The sequence below is a fragment of the Trichophyton verrucosum genome (assembly GCF_000151505.1).
Source record: "Trichophyton verrucosum HKI 0517 chromosome Unknown contig00392_1.f1.exp, whole genome shotgun sequence".
Lineage (NCBI taxonomy): Eukaryota > Fungi > Ascomycota > Eurotiomycetes > Onygenales > Arthrodermataceae > Trichophyton > Trichophyton verrucosum.
The window spans coordinates 27,914-44,121 of NW_003315372.1; the positions used below are offsets into that span (position 1 = coordinate 27,914).

The 16,208-nt window shown below is 49.9% G+C and overlaps 5 protein-coding genes across 5 annotated transcripts; 3 read left to right on the plus strand and 2 right to left on the minus strand.

The window, feature by feature from the left end:
• Positions 1 to 137: 137 nt before the first annotated feature.
• TRV_05175 (uncharacterized protein) lies at positions 138 to 2,640 on the minus strand (the record flags this gene model as incomplete). Its single annotated transcript, XM_003020678.1, has 3 exons — positions 138 to 460; positions 522 to 1,797; positions 1,897 to 2,640. The coding sequence occupies 3 exons, from the start codon at positions 2,638 to 2,640 to the stop codon at positions 138 to 140; spliced, it is 2,343 nt and encodes a 780-aa protein (XP_003020724.1).
• Positions 2,641 to 3,093: 453 nt separating this feature from the next.
• Positions 3,094 to 4,043, plus strand: TRV_05176 (uncharacterized protein; the record flags this gene model as incomplete). Its single annotated transcript, XM_003020679.1, has 2 exons — positions 3,094 to 3,417; positions 3,471 to 4,043. The coding sequence occupies 2 exons, from the start codon at positions 3,094 to 3,096 to the stop codon at positions 4,041 to 4,043; spliced, it is 897 nt and encodes a 298-aa protein (XP_003020725.1).
• A 57-nt stretch (positions 4,044 to 4,100) lies between these two features.
• TRV_05177 (WD repeat protein) lies at positions 4,101 to 7,838 on the minus strand (the record flags this gene model as incomplete). Its single annotated transcript, XM_003020680.1, has 4 exons — positions 4,101 to 4,746; positions 4,851 to 6,513; positions 6,579 to 7,372; positions 7,429 to 7,838. The coding sequence occupies 4 exons, from the start codon at positions 7,836 to 7,838 to the stop codon at positions 4,101 to 4,103; spliced, it is 3,513 nt and encodes a 1,170-aa protein (XP_003020726.1).
• A 2,054-nt stretch (positions 7,839 to 9,892) lies between these two features.
• Positions 9,893 to 12,266, plus strand: TRV_05178 (uncharacterized protein; the record flags this gene model as incomplete). The annotated part of the gene is made up of 4 exons (XM_003020681.1): positions 9,893 to 9,999; positions 10,096 to 10,306; positions 10,382 to 10,480; positions 10,674 to 12,266. The coding sequence occupies 4 exons, from the start codon at positions 9,893 to 9,895 to the stop codon at positions 12,264 to 12,266; spliced, it is 2,010 nt and encodes a 669-aa protein (XP_003020727.1).
• Positions 12,267 to 14,237: 1,971 nt separating this feature from the next.
• TRV_05179 (MFS sugar transporter Stl1, putative) lies at positions 14,238 to 15,772 on the plus strand (the record flags this gene model as incomplete). The annotated part of the gene is made up of 2 exons (XM_003020682.1): positions 14,238 to 14,337; positions 14,406 to 15,772. The coding sequence occupies 2 exons, from the start codon at positions 14,238 to 14,240 to the stop codon at positions 15,770 to 15,772; spliced, it is 1,467 nt and encodes a 488-aa protein (XP_003020728.1).
• Between the last annotated feature and the right edge of the window lie 436 nt (positions 15,773 to 16,208).

Here is a 16,208-nt window from a genome sequence, read left to right on the forward strand (position 1 = left end):
GTACTCACCCCGAAATCCGCTATCTCACTGACTTTTGAAGATAATTGGCCGCTATGTAGAGAAGGCGCTGGTATAGGCATTGTTGCCATACTCGCAGAAGCATCTGTGCCAGTAGCCATCTGTACATTTCTCGGTTATTACAATTCACGCTCAATGGAAGAAACACTGGGAACACTTGCCTTGGCGATATCGCCGTCCTGGGTTCTGTCACCATTGCCTCGGGATAAGATGCTGTAGCACATGCTGGTAATGCGATCAACAGCAAGCCTTTGGTGTGATAAGGCCGATTCAGGCCACCGCTTCGTTTTCACCATTGAGATAATAAAACAAAAATAGCAATACTCTCTTATTCCCTTCTCCAAAATCAAAAACTTGCTTTCTAGGTGAGGTAATGTTTTCTCGACCAAGGCAATAAGAGATTCTGTCATCGCTGGCAAAGTTGCTTGGATAAGATATGAAGCTGGAGGCATAGATATGGTTAGCATTTGACACTTGCTGTGGTTAGAGTGGACGTAACTCACCGAAGCCACGATCAGACCTGTACATGTAATGACATAAGGTGAGCGCAGCTTGAAAGGTGGTATTTGTAAGTAGTGGCCATGCCAGTCGGCCCAGCTGTTCTACTACTTGATGCTGCTGGCAGAGCAATTCCATCGCGACCTCAAGTCTAGCTCTCCAGGAGTAGTTGGAAACGGAAGGTGGAAAATCACTCAAGGCACAGCATGAATGCAAGCATAATTGGCTGCGCCTTAGCTGCGTGTCTATCAATGCCCTCCAGAGCATAACTCTCTGCCGCTGTCGCAGGTCTGTGGACTCAAAACTCTCCCAGGTCCGAGGGACTTCTGAGAGATGCCGTGTCAACTCATCGTCTAGTTCTGACAGTTGAGCCGCAGAAATAGCAATTCGGGGCGCATTAACAAGGGCACATATGCGTAATCGTAAGTCAACCGACCTAGCCAGAGTGACTTGAAAGGAAGAGTCGGTGGGTATCTGCCAATGCTTCGGTTCAGGGTATTGAGTAGAAGACTCGGTAATATCTTCATCATTGATGTTTATGGGCGGCAGGGCATCATAGTCCACCGCTTGAATAGTAGGCGGCATCCCTCTGTCAAAGGAAGCATTGAGGTCCAATTCCACAATGGTAGACCATATCCGCCGTCGCATCTCTCTGTCAAAATGGGATACTTTTGCGTCTGGCCCGAGTTCTCTATGGTAGCCTGCCGACATTGCTAGTTTCACAATAGTTCCTGTCGCAGCCCAGGCCTGGTTCTTTTGGGTATAGTTAGCATCCTTTGCAAGGACAAGCAGGCAGCGAGTCTGTAAAAGGACCATGTTCGGCCGTTTTATTCCCGAATGGAAAAGCCAGGTGTCACCCCAGTGTATCCATTCCATTGCCATGTTGCGGGTTACGGTGACGCTCTTGTCGCTTGAGGGAGCCACGGGCTCCGGCGCATCCACACTCCATACTATTGACAAGACGAGTAGCAGCTGTACTACAAATGACGCAGCAGCCTGCTGGGGATGCTGATAGAGGTCTTGCAGACGTTCGTAGAATGTTTGCTTATGCAGGACATGGTATGTGCTGCTTGAGAAGGCAAAGTAGTACTGGACCAGATTGTATGTCACAGGCCGCGCAGGTAGCAATCCGGTGAGGAAGACTGCATCAAGGGCCGATTCCCCCGAGAGCGGCCTCCTTATCTGGTCCAGATCCTTCTTGAGCGCCTTTAGATTGCGGATATTGGCCAAAGCAGGAAACCTGCTCTTCAAGTCTTTGGTATAGGCACGGAGATCCCCAAACTATACATGCGTATAAGCCAGGTGAAAGATTTCGAAGAAAGGAAAGGTAAAAAAGAAAGAAAGAAAGAAAATTGAAGCACAGAAATAAAATCAACCGACCTCGGTGACCAGGCTTGCGACATTGCTCAGTCCGTAGAAGCGAGTTCTATTCCCCTTGACTCCCAACAGTGGTCTGCTGTGTGCATCCGGCCTGGTGGTGGTAGTAGTAGTTATAGATCCAGCCTCGTCTCGAGAATACTGCGTAGAACGCGGCGAGGGGGTATGCTGTATCTCGCTGTCCGCAGCAGCTCTTGAATGCAGTCTGCCCATTGCCATCCCTTGCTTTGCGTAGGCCTGCGACTGAGCAAAGCTGAGCACCACTCGCTCGAGCTCCCGAATCCGCTGTTCTTCGCTCAGCCGCGAGCTCGAAGCATCGCCCCGGACATCACGGCCGTCCGCGTCTGCACGAGACCTCGACTGCTCGTTTGATAGAGACCGTGTAGCCGGCAGCGTGCCAGTCGAGCTCCATGTAGTCGGTCCAGCGTTCTCGTAGACACAGGCATCCGGCCACGGTCCCTTTGCGCAGCGTCCACAGGACGGGAATTCCAGGTCGCATCTCACTTTTCGAGTCCGGCACTGGAGACATGCAATCGTTCTCCTCTTCCGCTTCTTCTTTGGCTCCTTTTCATGCTGCTGCTCTGCTTCGGGCTCTTCTTCATGCTCACGCTGCTCACGCTGCTGCTGCTGCTGCTGCTGCTGTGACTGTGACTGTGGCTGTGGTTGTGGGCGCGGTTCCTCGTCTTCCTGCTGCTGCGCTTTCTCAGCGTCCTCCGCAGCTCCCGGAGCCTGCGCGCCTTCGGCCATGCTGGAGTATCACGTCTTTCTCTTCGTCTTCGTCTCGCTGCCTCGCGATCTCGCCGTCTTTAGCCTTCGTCTCTCCAGCTTCTTGTTTATCTTTTTCCTTGCATCGTCGAGCTTTTTTGATAAAACTAAAGAAAAGAAGCACGCCGGAGTTTTTCGGCGATAAGCTGTGCAACCCCCTGCGGCTGAGCCGAAAAGGCCGAAGTGAAGCGCCCCCTTTTTTCTATTCTTCTTGACTTTTTGATGTCATTCGATTGGCAAGTTTGATATTTGATTTGCGACGGCGACAACGGCGATAGGACAGGTGATGCTCTGTCCGGGGGACCTTGATCGTCATGGATTTATGCAGGATATCGGAGATAAACTGGCAGGCAGCACTATTTCACCGCATTTAAAGGAGGTGGATGGCCCCCCGTTGAAGATGGTTGATGATAGTCAAATATATAACTATACACGATGTTGGGTTCGATCTTCTCTCGTGCAAGGGAGGCCCTTGTAGTGCCTGAGAGAAGGGATGGCGGCTCTACGGACAGATACTTATTCCCTACGGTTGACCCCAGAGTGGACGGAGACGGATGTGACCACGACTGCGCCAGCTGCACCATTCGATACCCGTCAAGATTCAAAGTTGATGAAGGCAGAAACCTCTACGGGACGGTCAAGCCAGTCACGAACCATGTCCTTGTTGCTACGGGCAAGTCGGACTGGGTATCAAAGGTGGAGAATGAAAAGGGGTCTCTGATGGAAGCCTTCAGCGATTCACCTCAGCCCAAGGGAGAGGTAAGTGTTCCATGTTCATATTGTACGGTACATATATTGACAGGACCCTTCAGAGAACCGTGGTTCTAGCATCCAATATACCAGTTGATCCGATGAGTGATGATGCATCTTCAACGGTGCTCCTCCTACCAGCATTCACCTACGTCGACCACGTATCAACAGCTGATATACCAGAGCTTAACGCTCGTTTTGTCAGCAAGGACAACTCAGACCAAGCTCAAGCACCCAGTGTCAAGAGTAGTCTGCAGTCTCGCCCTTGTCCGCGAGATTATGTTGTCTTGCTATGCTCCCACAAGACCCGCGATGCCCGGTGTGGTATATCAGCGCCGTTGATCAAGAAAGAACTCGAACGACACCTCCGTCCTCTCGGTCTACTGCGAGACGACGATGATGAGCGGCCCGGCGGCGTTGGTATCTTCTTTGTCTCGCATGTGGGCGGTCATAAATTTGCAGCCAACATGCTGATATATAGAAAGGAAGATGAGCAGATGATATGGCTGGCCAGGATACGGCCAGAGCATTGCGAGGGTGTCGTCAAACACACAATAATCAATGGCAAAGTGATTCATCCAGAGACTCAACTTAGAGGTGGATTTGACAGAAAGAACGGGTTGACCAGCTGGTGACGCCTATACATATATATGTAATGATTCTATAGAGAACGTTCAGCAATGAACAACAACTTATTCAGCCGCCATGGCATCTACCTCTACTTCAACCATCATATCACGATTGATGAAACCGTTCTGAACCACCAACATCGTCGCCGCAGTCCCAATCTCAGCGTTGGTATTGTTCGCATTGCTCTTCTGGTCTCCGAATATCTCTGTGAACGCTTCGCCAACTGCACCACAGTCTTCGTGTCTTCCAACAAACATGCGTACTCTCACTACACTCTGCACCCCGTTACCTCCCAGGCTAGTGACAGCACGTAGACACTCTTGAAAGGCAGCGATGGTCTGTTTCTTTGCGTCTCCGGGGAAAAGAACCTGTGGTGGCTCGGCAGCAGATGAAGCCTTGTTGGGATTGACGGCCGTGGTGCCTGAGATGAAGATGTGTTGGCCATGGCGGACGCCTCGATAGTAGCCGATTATTTGCTCGAAATGAGACGGTGTCTTGTAGAAGGTCTTTTGGCTGGTCGGAGACGGCTTCGAGACCGTTCCTGATACCTGTTGAGAGTCCATGTTTCCTCCTTGTTGACGGTTGATATTGAAGGTACAGAGAGCTGGTCGGATACTTAGTATCAACTGGACTCCGCTCGTCTTCACTATTTTATATATGCAACAGTGACTCACTTCGGTTTTATTTTTATAGCCATGCAGGTGGATACTATGGACAGGCGAATGAAAACAAGTACAAGAGAGAAGCGGTTGTTAAGTAAACTCAATTGCTCGTATCTATATCGCTTTTCTATAGCCATGCCTGGGATTTACCCCTTTGCAAAAACATTAACAACACTTTTAAACAGAGTATCAACACTAGGCAGAGCAAACGATGGGGCGATGTCAAATACATCAGCCAGGCTCTTATTCTTCTCAACTGCACCAGCCGTTTCCTGCTCCTCAGATGGATTCTCAGTTGAAGCCTTGGGAAGCCTCCGGTATGAACCAAAGATATCCTCCAGCCCGCTCTTGAGGGGGAGAGTGGACTCGGCGAATGCAGAGTCCGGTAGAACTGATGCAACGCCTGATGTCATTCTGGTGATAGACGCGGATGAATCGATAATTATGTATTCACCTGTCTTTGTATCGGGTAACAAGGCAAGCGGGGTGCTGTCTATTGAGGACTGGAAGATCGGAGAAGACGATTCAACGCTAAAGACACAGAGTTGGTTTCTAGCTGACTTCCCCTTTTTCGACATTGGATTGGAATGGTCTACTGGAGGACGAGAGAAGCAGGTTGCAAATGTTCGGCTGCGAGGGTTTATTGCTAGATATGATTGGAAGTTGTCCTTTGCTTTCTTGATTCGCAAGGGAATGTGGGAGATAACTCGGTCGGATACAGTATCCCAGACAAAGGCAGAGTCAGAGACAATTATCAAGTATCGGTCGATAAATCCACAACCCTGAGCAGGGTCCGTGTAGAGGCCTTGACGTGAGAGGTGAAGGCGGCCTGTTTCGGGGTCGAGGAGGTAAACCAGCCCACAACGAGAGACAGTGGACCAGCACACAGCCAACGCAGAGCCATCTTCAGAAAAGCATAGTGAAGCAGAGGGTTGATCGCTCGGTTCTTCTAGAGGAATAACATGCGAGCATCGCCAGGATTTCACCTGATTAGTACTTCCGCCACGACTGCTCATTTTCCTCGTACTTTTGCTATCCGGTGTCCAGATTCTGAGCATTCCATCCGAAGCTACGGTGGCGAACATATAGCCCTGCGGATGCACAGCAAGGTCAAGGACGGCCAGAGCCTCACCGGTAGTCGAAGTATGCGGTGAGTTAACGCGAGACACGAGCTCCCATTCCGTAGTGGGTTCGTTCCACCGCCAGAATTTAAGACACACCTCTCGCTTCGGCTCGCGGCTTTGATGTTCAATACCGGGGTGTAAGGCCTTAACATCATCCGGATATTGCTGCCATTCATCGATGGAGGCAAGCCAGGAGCCATCATGGGATACCTGAACAAAGGTGATGTCCGGGGTAGTTAATTGAGTTCCCTGTGGACCAACATTGAGGACAGAGGCGTTGGTACGGGTCAGGGCTTGACGGTAGACTTGTTGGTTTGAGCGCATGTCGAATGTTTGGATATAAGACGAGTTGGTTGCGTCTCGTGCAATTCCTGTTGACGCTGCGACAAGGAGATGGTTACTGTCTATAGGATGTACGAGCGCCGGAAGCCTGCAGGGCAGTTTGTGATGGCGTTCTCTGGAGTCCTCCAGCACCTGTAGCCCGCTAATGCTTGCAGTCGGCTTAAGCTCAGAGGTAGTCAAGACCATGGCAGAGTTATCCTGAAGTTTAATGGCATAGCTGCTGCCCTTAGGGGACACAACGATATTGCATATCGCAGAAGTGAGATGGGGCAAGAATTGCTTCCTCCCAGTATCAAGCTGCCAGAGAACCATGACGGTTTCGAGGCCACCAGATATGAGATAATTTCCTGTGCAGTTGTTAGTACTATGATACACAAGCACTTCAAAGTGACATGACGAGGGGGGCAAATACCATCTTTTGACCATCGAACAGTCTTGACAGGTCCGCGATGCCAATGGAACTTCAGTGACGAGGCACCTGGCTCCGCCATCCGACGGTCCTCAAGCCCCTTGAGAGTATTTAATACATCACTGTACATGATGATAGCTCCCTCATTTTGTCCCACTGCAAGATCAACGACGGGTTTCTTGTTGCCCTTTTTCGTGGTAGACTCCCTATCGGGCTCACGTATATCGAAGCTAGTTGTAGTGAAGGGTAACTGTACTTCACGCCATGTGTATTCCGGTTCGCGCTCTGAACCTTTAGCCCGATGTCCAATGATAAGAGAACTTCCAGCTATAGCAATAATCACAGATCCGCCCGCAGCGAGTCTAAAGTCATTTATCTGCGTAGAAGTCTCCAGGATAACAGAGTGATGTTTTGGGCCATCATTCTGAGGCTGATCTCCAGACTTATCGAAGGAGTTGATTGATATTTCACGCTTCCCATTTCGCATGACCAGTGCAAAGACAGCAACATCCTTCACATCCTCTTCATCATTGCCATCCTTTTGAGGGCCCTGTTCCACCTTGATAGATAGCAAATATGATCCTTCAAGTTGCATAGTTCGCTGGGTCTCTCCGGTTGTCCAGTTCCATTCGGCAATTGCACCGCCTGAGGTAGAGACGTATGCTATCTCATCGTCGATCGGAGAGAGTACACAGCCAGAGATACGTGTGTTATCACAAGATCGAAGGCCACGGACGGCATGCGAGGTCGACGTCGAGTAGACCTGGACGGCGGACTCAAGACTTAGAATTATATGGCTGTTCAAGTTAGTAGAAGGTAAAGAAAAGCCACAGAGTGTACACATCAGACTTACTCTTCATCCTTGGTAAAGACAGGATCCAGATTCAGGAGACGGCCACCAGTAGTAGGAGACATTCGCCAGCCATTTGGTCCCTTTTGTCGCGCGATTGCTTTCTCATCGTTCGATTTGATAGCTGACTCTGCTGTCTTTGCGACTGCATTCTTCTCCTTGTCCTTCTTTTTCTTCTTGTGAGATTTCGACGGCGTACTTGTCTCTGGAACACCCTCTATCGGCTTCTCTTCGGCTTTTCCTGGGGACTTCTCTTTGCTCTTCTCCTTGGGACTCTTCTCTGGTGTGTCCTGTATAGCTTCCTCCCGCTCGTCTGCGGCCTCGTCGACTCGGCGGCGTTTCACACGGTGTCGCTCTCGGGCTGGTTTCTCACTCTGCGCCTCATCCGGCCGTCTAGCCCTCTTCTCCGTCATCTTCAGTCCAGCAATTGGGTATAATATCCCGACCCTTTTATATCGTCTCCTTCTCTTCGTCTTTTCTTCTTTTTTTCTCTATAAAAAAAATAAAATAAAATAAATTTAAAAAAAAAGGTTAAACTTTATCTTTGTTACATAATCAACGTATAAATGTTTCTCCGCTTATTAAGCAGGAACTCCCAAAAGGGGAACGCGTGGTCTCGTGACCTTGATTTTTCGACAAAAAAAATAAAAAAGAATAAGAAATAAAAGAAGACGACGAGGACGACGACGACGACGATAAGAAGACGAAGAAGAGCACGAAGAGGAAGAAGCGGTTGATCAGACGCCAGTAAGAGACGCAGATTTACAGTCTACGAAAGGGTTCTTTTATTGAAAAAGTTCACCATGATTATTCCCGTGCGGTGTTTCTCATGCGGAAAGGTAGGAGGCGCGCAAAGACATCCATGATATCAACGCGGAGGAGCTTCAATTGACAGTGAACTTGTTATGCTAGGTGGTTGGAGATCTGTGGGAACGATATCTGCGGCTGCTGGATGAGGGTGTCCCCGATGGGTATGCTACGCGTTCACTCTACTATATCGAATAGAACATGGGGGCGCTGACAGTACTAGTGATGCGATGGACCAGCTGGGCTGCAAGCGATACTGCTGCAGGAGAATGCTAATGACGCACGTCGACCTGATCGAGAAGCTTCTGCGGTATGGAAGATCGAGACACTGTTGAGCCTGTGAGGACGACTAGATGCTAACAGAGGGATAGATACAACCCAGCGGAGCGTGACCGAGCTAAGATCAACCTGTAGAAGGGAAGACGTTAAAAATAATAAAAAATAAAATAAAATGGAAGTGAAACGATAACGAATTGAACGAGAAGACCCGCGCGAGGAGACAACTGGGGAGGAGAGGAAGAGATCGGAGTTAGAAGGGCGGCTATGTACGTGTGAGGACATGCGCGGGTCCGGAGACACCAACAGTTGGGCAACCCATAACGGCGTGTCAAAGCAGGAGTTGTTGATCAAGGTCAAAAAGACAAGGGGGTCTGGGAGTCAGTTCGAGAGAAGTCAAGGTGCCCGCCCATGAACTGGCCAGCCAGCATAATTGCAGGTGGGACAGGCGCTTACCATCACCTTCACCGTCACCAGAGATATACATAGCACAGCAATCATCAGCAATCAGCAATCAGCAATCAGCAGCAGCATGAGCAGCAGCAAACCACTTGAAGTATGCTTTTCTATATGCCGGCCAGCCTTCCACCGCATCCCTGTAGCTGCTTATTACTTAGCATCCTCGTCCTCGCAGAAGCCCAACCAGGGCCGCAGGAAGTCCCCGATTGATATACACATTCGTACTAACGCGCGGAAGAAGCAAAGAGCGAAAAAGCAAAGAATAGCGACCTTGAGCAGCGCGCGCAGCCAGTCAGCGGGCGGCCCTATTGATGCAGCGGCCGCGGGCCTGTTCTGCTCTCCTGCCCAGCGCCTAGCCCAACCCGACGGAGTTGAGAAGTCGACGGTGCTGATTTTGAGTCGACGAGAGGAGATGCGGATGCTGAGAGAGAAGACACACACACACGCAGTGATATCAGAGCAGCCGGAGAAGCAGAGGCCAGAGACGCTGGCATAGAACTGCGATAGACAAGGCGATAACTCACAGCTGGACCGAGAGAGACATCTATCTGGCCGTCGCATCGCTGATAACTAACTAGTTAGTTAGTTGACCGTCGGCCCCCACGGCAAAGAAACCCCATAAAAAGTCGACCCTCAATAATAATACTAAGAAAAAGCCGTCAGGTCGTCGCGGCTCATAGCAAGAGCATCGGATAGGCTGGCTCGCTGGCCGTCGGTTCTATTAATCTAGTCGACCGTCTGCTGCCTGGCCGAGCGGTTGACCGCTGTCTTGCTGTGAGTTTCTCCTCTCCTGTCTGTCTCTCTGTCTGCCTGTCTTAACGATCTTCTACACAGTCGACAGCCTCGAATACCGCCGATACATCCTCGCATCCAAGCCCCTCTCGAACCTGATATAAACACGAATTGAGTGCCGAGTCGACTTGCTATGATTGCAGTCCAAAGCCAGGCCTCTGTGTCGCCTCGATCCACCGCCATCTACTCGTCCGCCGATGCCCCATCTCCCCTGAGATCTAACCAGCGATCCCCTCTCATGTGCGTCTGTCCGGATAGAAGAGCAGAAGAGACTCTACTGCGCATTGCCTGTTGAAACTTGCTGACTGACTGTCGTTGTGCTGTCCTGGGTGCTAGGCCTGTCTCTAATCCCCCTTCCCACGACCCGTCTCAGGCGGAAGACGTCCCCCAGTCCGCCGAAGAGCAGCCCAAGACCAAGCCAAAGTCACGATCAAACACGCCCAGCAGCCTCAATCTCACCAACGGGAATGGCAGACGGAGTCTCAGTGGCAGCCCCTCCAGCCTGAAGAAGGCCTCTCCCCGCCCAGAGGAGACCAGAGACTTGAGCGTACGCAATGCTATTATTTTTTCTTTCTTTCTTTTTTGTTACTGCGAGAGTATACATACTGACTGGCCGACATAGCTTCAAACAAGGGAGGAGGACTTGCGGAGGGATGACTTGGAAGACGACGAACCTGAACCACAGTCGGTTATCCATGCACCAGTTGGCTTCGATGGATTTGTACGTATATCCATCAAACTCGTCTGGAAGCCAATCATGCTAACCAGATAACTAGACTGTGGAATCTCCCGCTCCGTCGACAACATCGTCGACTCAGAGATCAGACGTCACCATCACTGTCCCCCGAGCAGAGTCAAGGGTACGTCTTGTTTACTTTGGTCGTGGTTGATATAAACTAATACGTTATGTATAGAAATCCGGGGCAAGTCCCATCTCGCCTCCTCCAATAACCACGTCCGTCGCTCCGACAGGCCACTATGAACTAAACACTCCTAGAGCACAAACACTACAGGAGATAGAAAATTTCAAAAGAACGCCTCACCAGGCAAATCTAGATGGTCAGGCTTTGCTCTTATCTTTTACCCAAAGCCGTAAGTCGACTAACATTACCGTAGATATACCGGAAAGCTCGGATACAGAGCAGAGCCAGGATGGCCACTATGATGACGGTGAACAGCGATCTGTCTGGACCAAGACAAGGTCCAATGTCCCTGACAACGACATAGAAATCAGAGCACTTCGGACTGCCTTGTCAGAATGCTGGACACTCTGCAATACGCTTGCAAACCTAAGCTACAATCACCGGGAACGGCTATTCAACTTCGGCGGGAAAGACGACATGCAGGAACAGGCCTGGAAGACATGCTGGAAGCTGTGCCAGAACTTGTATGAAACCCGTGATGACGATCATTCAGCCCAGGTCCGGCCTACGCTCGACATGTGTCGGGATTTCTGTCAGGCCTTGTTCGAGGTACGGCTCAAGGAGAACGAGATTGCCGACTCCGTCCTCAGAGTCAGCTTCGAACTGAACAACCATCTGTACAACACCCACGACCGCAACCTCCCCGAAGCCTTCCGTGAACGCACGCTAGACTTCTACATCACCCTCTGCCACCGCCTGATGAAACAGCGGACACGTCTCACCGAGGAAACCGACTCTCTACTTCGAGCGTGCTGGTCCCTCGCGGAAATGCTCTTTAGCCTGCGGCAGGGGAAACGCGAAGGAAAAGCTCCTGACGAAGAATTGCTAGGTTCTGCTGTCCAGGCCTGCTGGGAGCTCTGCGATCTCTTCCGTGAAGGTTGGACTCAGGTCCGTCCCGACCGTGGCACCCCTCGTCCCAGCCAGACTACCTTCACACAAGCCTTCTACCAAGCCAAGCGAGCGGAGTACCCATCCGAAGACACAGATACAGACACAGACAGTCTCCTCGGCCTGCAAAATCCAGAGACCCCAACGACCATCTTTGATGACACAGCCACCACCGTCTCGCCAGACCAAGCTCCTATCCCCAATATCATGGTCCTAGGATTCGATAACCCACCACACCACCCTCGCTGGTCAAGCAATTCCTCGACTCTATCCGGCTACTCACGCACCTCCAGCCAGACAGCCTCGTCAACGCACACAGTCAAATCTCCCGGTGAAGATCAAAACTTGACAGCCCTGAAACTCCTCCTTGTCCGAGCAGCGATGAACAGCGGATTCCAGCGCGGCGGTTCTGAAAGCCTACCCACTTTCGCTAAGACGCTGTCCTCGGATGCTTTTGGTTCCCTGCCTTGGCAAATGTCATTGCTGGTCAATTATAAGAAGCTCATCACAGCTGACCCGGCCTTCAGGTCCGTCCCGCCGCCGACCCGGGCGAGTGCAATTGATGTTGCTCGAGCAGTGCAGGCCATGGTCCAATATAACAGCCAGTATGAATGGTTGCTGGATCTCTACCGTCTCGTCTTTGGCTTTTATACCGACGACGCAGTCAATGCAACCGGGATGGTCATTCAATCATGATCCTCTCCCTTCCTCATTCACGTTGCTTTTTTTTTTGCCCTGCTCCCTGTCTTAATATCCATTCATCTGTTCATGCTGGGTTCTTGGTCTGTCTTGTTAAGTTGGAGCGTTATCCTTTGGTTCTTTTTTTTTTTTTTTTTTTTGGCTTGCTATATATTCCGCCCACCTACTTTTTTTGGTTACTTGCTTTAATACCCTTTTTATACGGAGTATATATATTCTATTGGTTCATGCCGTTCTCTCATCTACTCATTTTCTGCAGCTTCAATCTCTGCTACCGTTTCAACCCACAATTCAACTCGATAACTGGAGATAGGAATCAAATATGTACTCTAACGAGCTCCGCATCAAATTTCCCCTATCCCACTGTTTTCCGCTTCCCTCCGCTTCCTTTCTACACTCCACCGTGCACTCCTGCGTGCATACAGCAGTCCACCTGAGCTCCATTGTGGAATCCTTTATATATGTTTTATTTGCATATGCAAAAGAAAAATCAGCCCGGCTGATTCAGCTTGCATCCACTGCTTCAGGTCCACTGTCTTGGTACGGAGTAGTTGGCGTCTACTTCGTATGCAGCCTCAAGTCGAACTGTTTTTACTGATCGCATCTTCCAGGGTGGCATCTTAGATTAATTATTATCATCATTTTTCATTGCCAATTATCCGTTAGCGTTGAGACGAATATCAACTTCATCCCCTTTCATCGAATCTTCAGAGGAGGATCAGATAACTAAACAAATTTTTTGACTTTCGGCTTGGGGCTGAAAGAAAGGAGCAAAGACCTTAAAAAGCTTAATGTTATGATGTCATCATGGGTTCTGTTTCGTCTTTTGGTTCGTCTAGAAAATCTCTGATTTTTCGCTGGTAAGTCTCATCCTTACTTCCACTCAATCTCACTGGGCAGATTCTTAAATTGACGGGGCCTAGGGAAAAATTTATGCTTGTCACTGGAGTTGGTACTACCGGGCCTCTCCAGCATATGACAGGCGGACTGCAACGTCATGCTTCCCCACAACCGAACATCCAGGACCACATTATGGATTATGGATGCAACAAAACGATATTATGGATGGGATGCTGAGAGAGTTTGATTCTTGACCGAGGTTTCTGTGCTGCCATGAAGTCGGAGAACGACCGGGTCTGATCGAGGTTACGGCCACCGATCAACCGGAGGACTCTCCCTGCTGGCTGCGGTGGATTCGGCACAAATCAAACTCGGCACCTGCGGTGCTGATCGATTGTTAGAGGTGCCGCCGTGCCGCCAGCTTATTTGCTTGGCTTCGCTCGCACGTTCTTTAGCTTTAGCGGATGGCATATAACTCGGCAGTCCTATTGACAATCTAGTTGATCGCACAGCAATCACTTAACCGGTTTATATCATGGACGAGTTGAAAGCCCTTCCATAAACCACCGGCTCATCGCTTTTAGTTACAGAGTAACTAACTCCTCGCCACCCCATCTGGCAGTTCTTGGCGATATGGTTACATGGGGGACCCGGTGAACCGCACGCAGGTGGGATGTAGCCGTGGAATCCATGGTTCCATCAATGTACCTATGCTTCTTGTGGAGAAGAAAGGGGAATGTATCCCATAGTTGTGGTGCCCCCGCTGACAAAGATGCAAAGTTGACTTCAAGGTCCATACTTATATAACAGACAGATTCCTGCCCCTGTGATCTCCGGATTGACATTCCTGACCTTCATACATCCTTCCGCTCTGGTTCCCCGAGTGAACGATTCCCGGTCTATGACCTTTCATCTTATGATTGATAGAAGTCATTGCTGCGTTTAAATCTGCCCAACATGGCAGAGATACCAACTTATGGAGGAATGTCAGGCAAGAAGCTGTCGCGATGTGTTTCTACCATCGCGACATGTGGCTTCTTGCTATTCGGGTATGATCGTAAGTGAATGTCCAACTTCGGCATATTGTTAGCAGCATCAAACTAACAAGGTATGCAAACAGAGGGCGTGATGGCTGGTATCATCAGCGCTATGCCATTCAACACAGTCTTCCCGGAAACCAAAGACAACCCAACAAACCAGGGGTTTGTCACTGCTATCTATGAGATAGGTATGTCTACCATCAAGTTGGTCTTTCATCCCTTGAAGTGACATTTCGCTAACTTCGGCTCTTAACAGGCTGTCTCCTGGGTGCTGTCAGTATAATATGGAGTGGCGATATGCTCGGACGCCGCAAATCCATCGTCACGGGAGCTATCATCATGGCCATCGGTGCCATCATCCAGGTCACCAGCTTCGTCGGTCATCAACCATACGCTCAGTTCATTATCGGTCGAATCATTACCGGAGTTGGAAATGGAATCAACACTTCCACCATCCCAACATATCAGGCAGAATGTTCTCATGCCTCAAACCGAGGCCTCCTCATCTGTATTGAAGGAGCAACGATCGCATTTGGTACTTTGATCGCCTACTGGATTGATTATGGCGCTTCCTATGGCGCCGATAGCTTCTCCTGGAGGTTCCCTATTGCTTTCCAGATTGCATTTTCAATCGTCATGGTCACGGGTATGATTTGGCTCCCTGAGTCCCCACGATGGCTCTGTATGAGAGACCGCTCGGACGAGGGTGAAAGGGTCATAGCCGCTCTCCACGGTGTCCCAGTTACCGATCCCTTGGTCCAGGCTGAAAAGAACGCGGTCATGGAATCTATCCGAGCTTCCGGTGAAGTTGGAAAGCCTACTCCGTTATCCGTTGTTTTCACTGGTGGAAAGACTCAGCACCGTCGCCGTATGTTCCTGGGTGTCTTCGGCCAGTTTGCCCAGCAGCTATCTGGATGCAACGCTATTATCTATTTCTTCCCGGTTCTCTTCGAGAAGTCCATTGGTGTGGATCATAACATGGCAACCTTGCTTGGAGGTGTCAACATGATTGTGTATTCCATCTTCGCCACGACATCCTGGTTCTTGATCGAGCGAGCTGGACGTCGCAAGCTCTTCCTGTACGGAGCAGCTGGCCAAGCCATCTCCATGACGATCACTTTCGCATGTTTGATCCCGAATACCCCTGCTACCGCTAAGGGTGCTGCCGTTGGTCTGTTCACATACATCGCCAGTTTCGGCGCCACCTGGCTCCCACTGCCATGGCTGTACGCTGCAGAGATCTCTCCTATCAAGACTCGTGCAAAGGCCAATGCCCTCTCGACGTGCTCCAACTGGTTGTTCAACTTCTTCATTGTCATGATCACTCCCGTCATGCTCGCAGGTATTGGCTGGGGAACCTATCTTTTCTTTGCCATCATTAACGTCTGCTTCCTTCCAATAATCTACTTCTTCTATCCCGAAACCGCCAAACGAAGTCTTGAGGAGATTGATATTATCTTCGCGAAGGGATACTGCGAGAACAAGAGCTATGTCCAGGCCGCTAGGGAACTACCCTACCTTACCGAGGAAGAGATCAGCCGAATGGATGCCGAGTACGGCCATGGAAAGCCCTCTGAGACCGCATCTCCAGTCAACGAGAAGGAGAGTGATTCTGATCAGTAAATAGGAACGGTGTGATGATTGATGATTGGGAACTTCATCTCTTGGTCTATCCCTGGTGGAGGACGGAGGTATTGATGATGTATTTTTGAGCCAGATATCAAAAAGTCAGCCCTTCTGTGATGATTCCCTTGACAGTTTTTCTGGTATAGAATCGAGCCAGCATGCTCTTCCCAGTTAAACTGGAAAATGTTTTTCCTTTTGTCATGATATCGAGTTAGCATAGTTGTTATGCGGATAGACCAAAAGACCAGCTACTAAAAAAACATTTGATTCAATATCTTCAATATAACTGAATGTTGCCCCTGAAGTCGTATTTATAGCTCTGCTCGGCATCTCTTCGGCATTTCGCACATCTTACCCCACATAACATCATCACCAAGCCCGTATACTAAAGGCCGAAGAAGCTGGTCATCTATATATATAACACTCCTGGTGC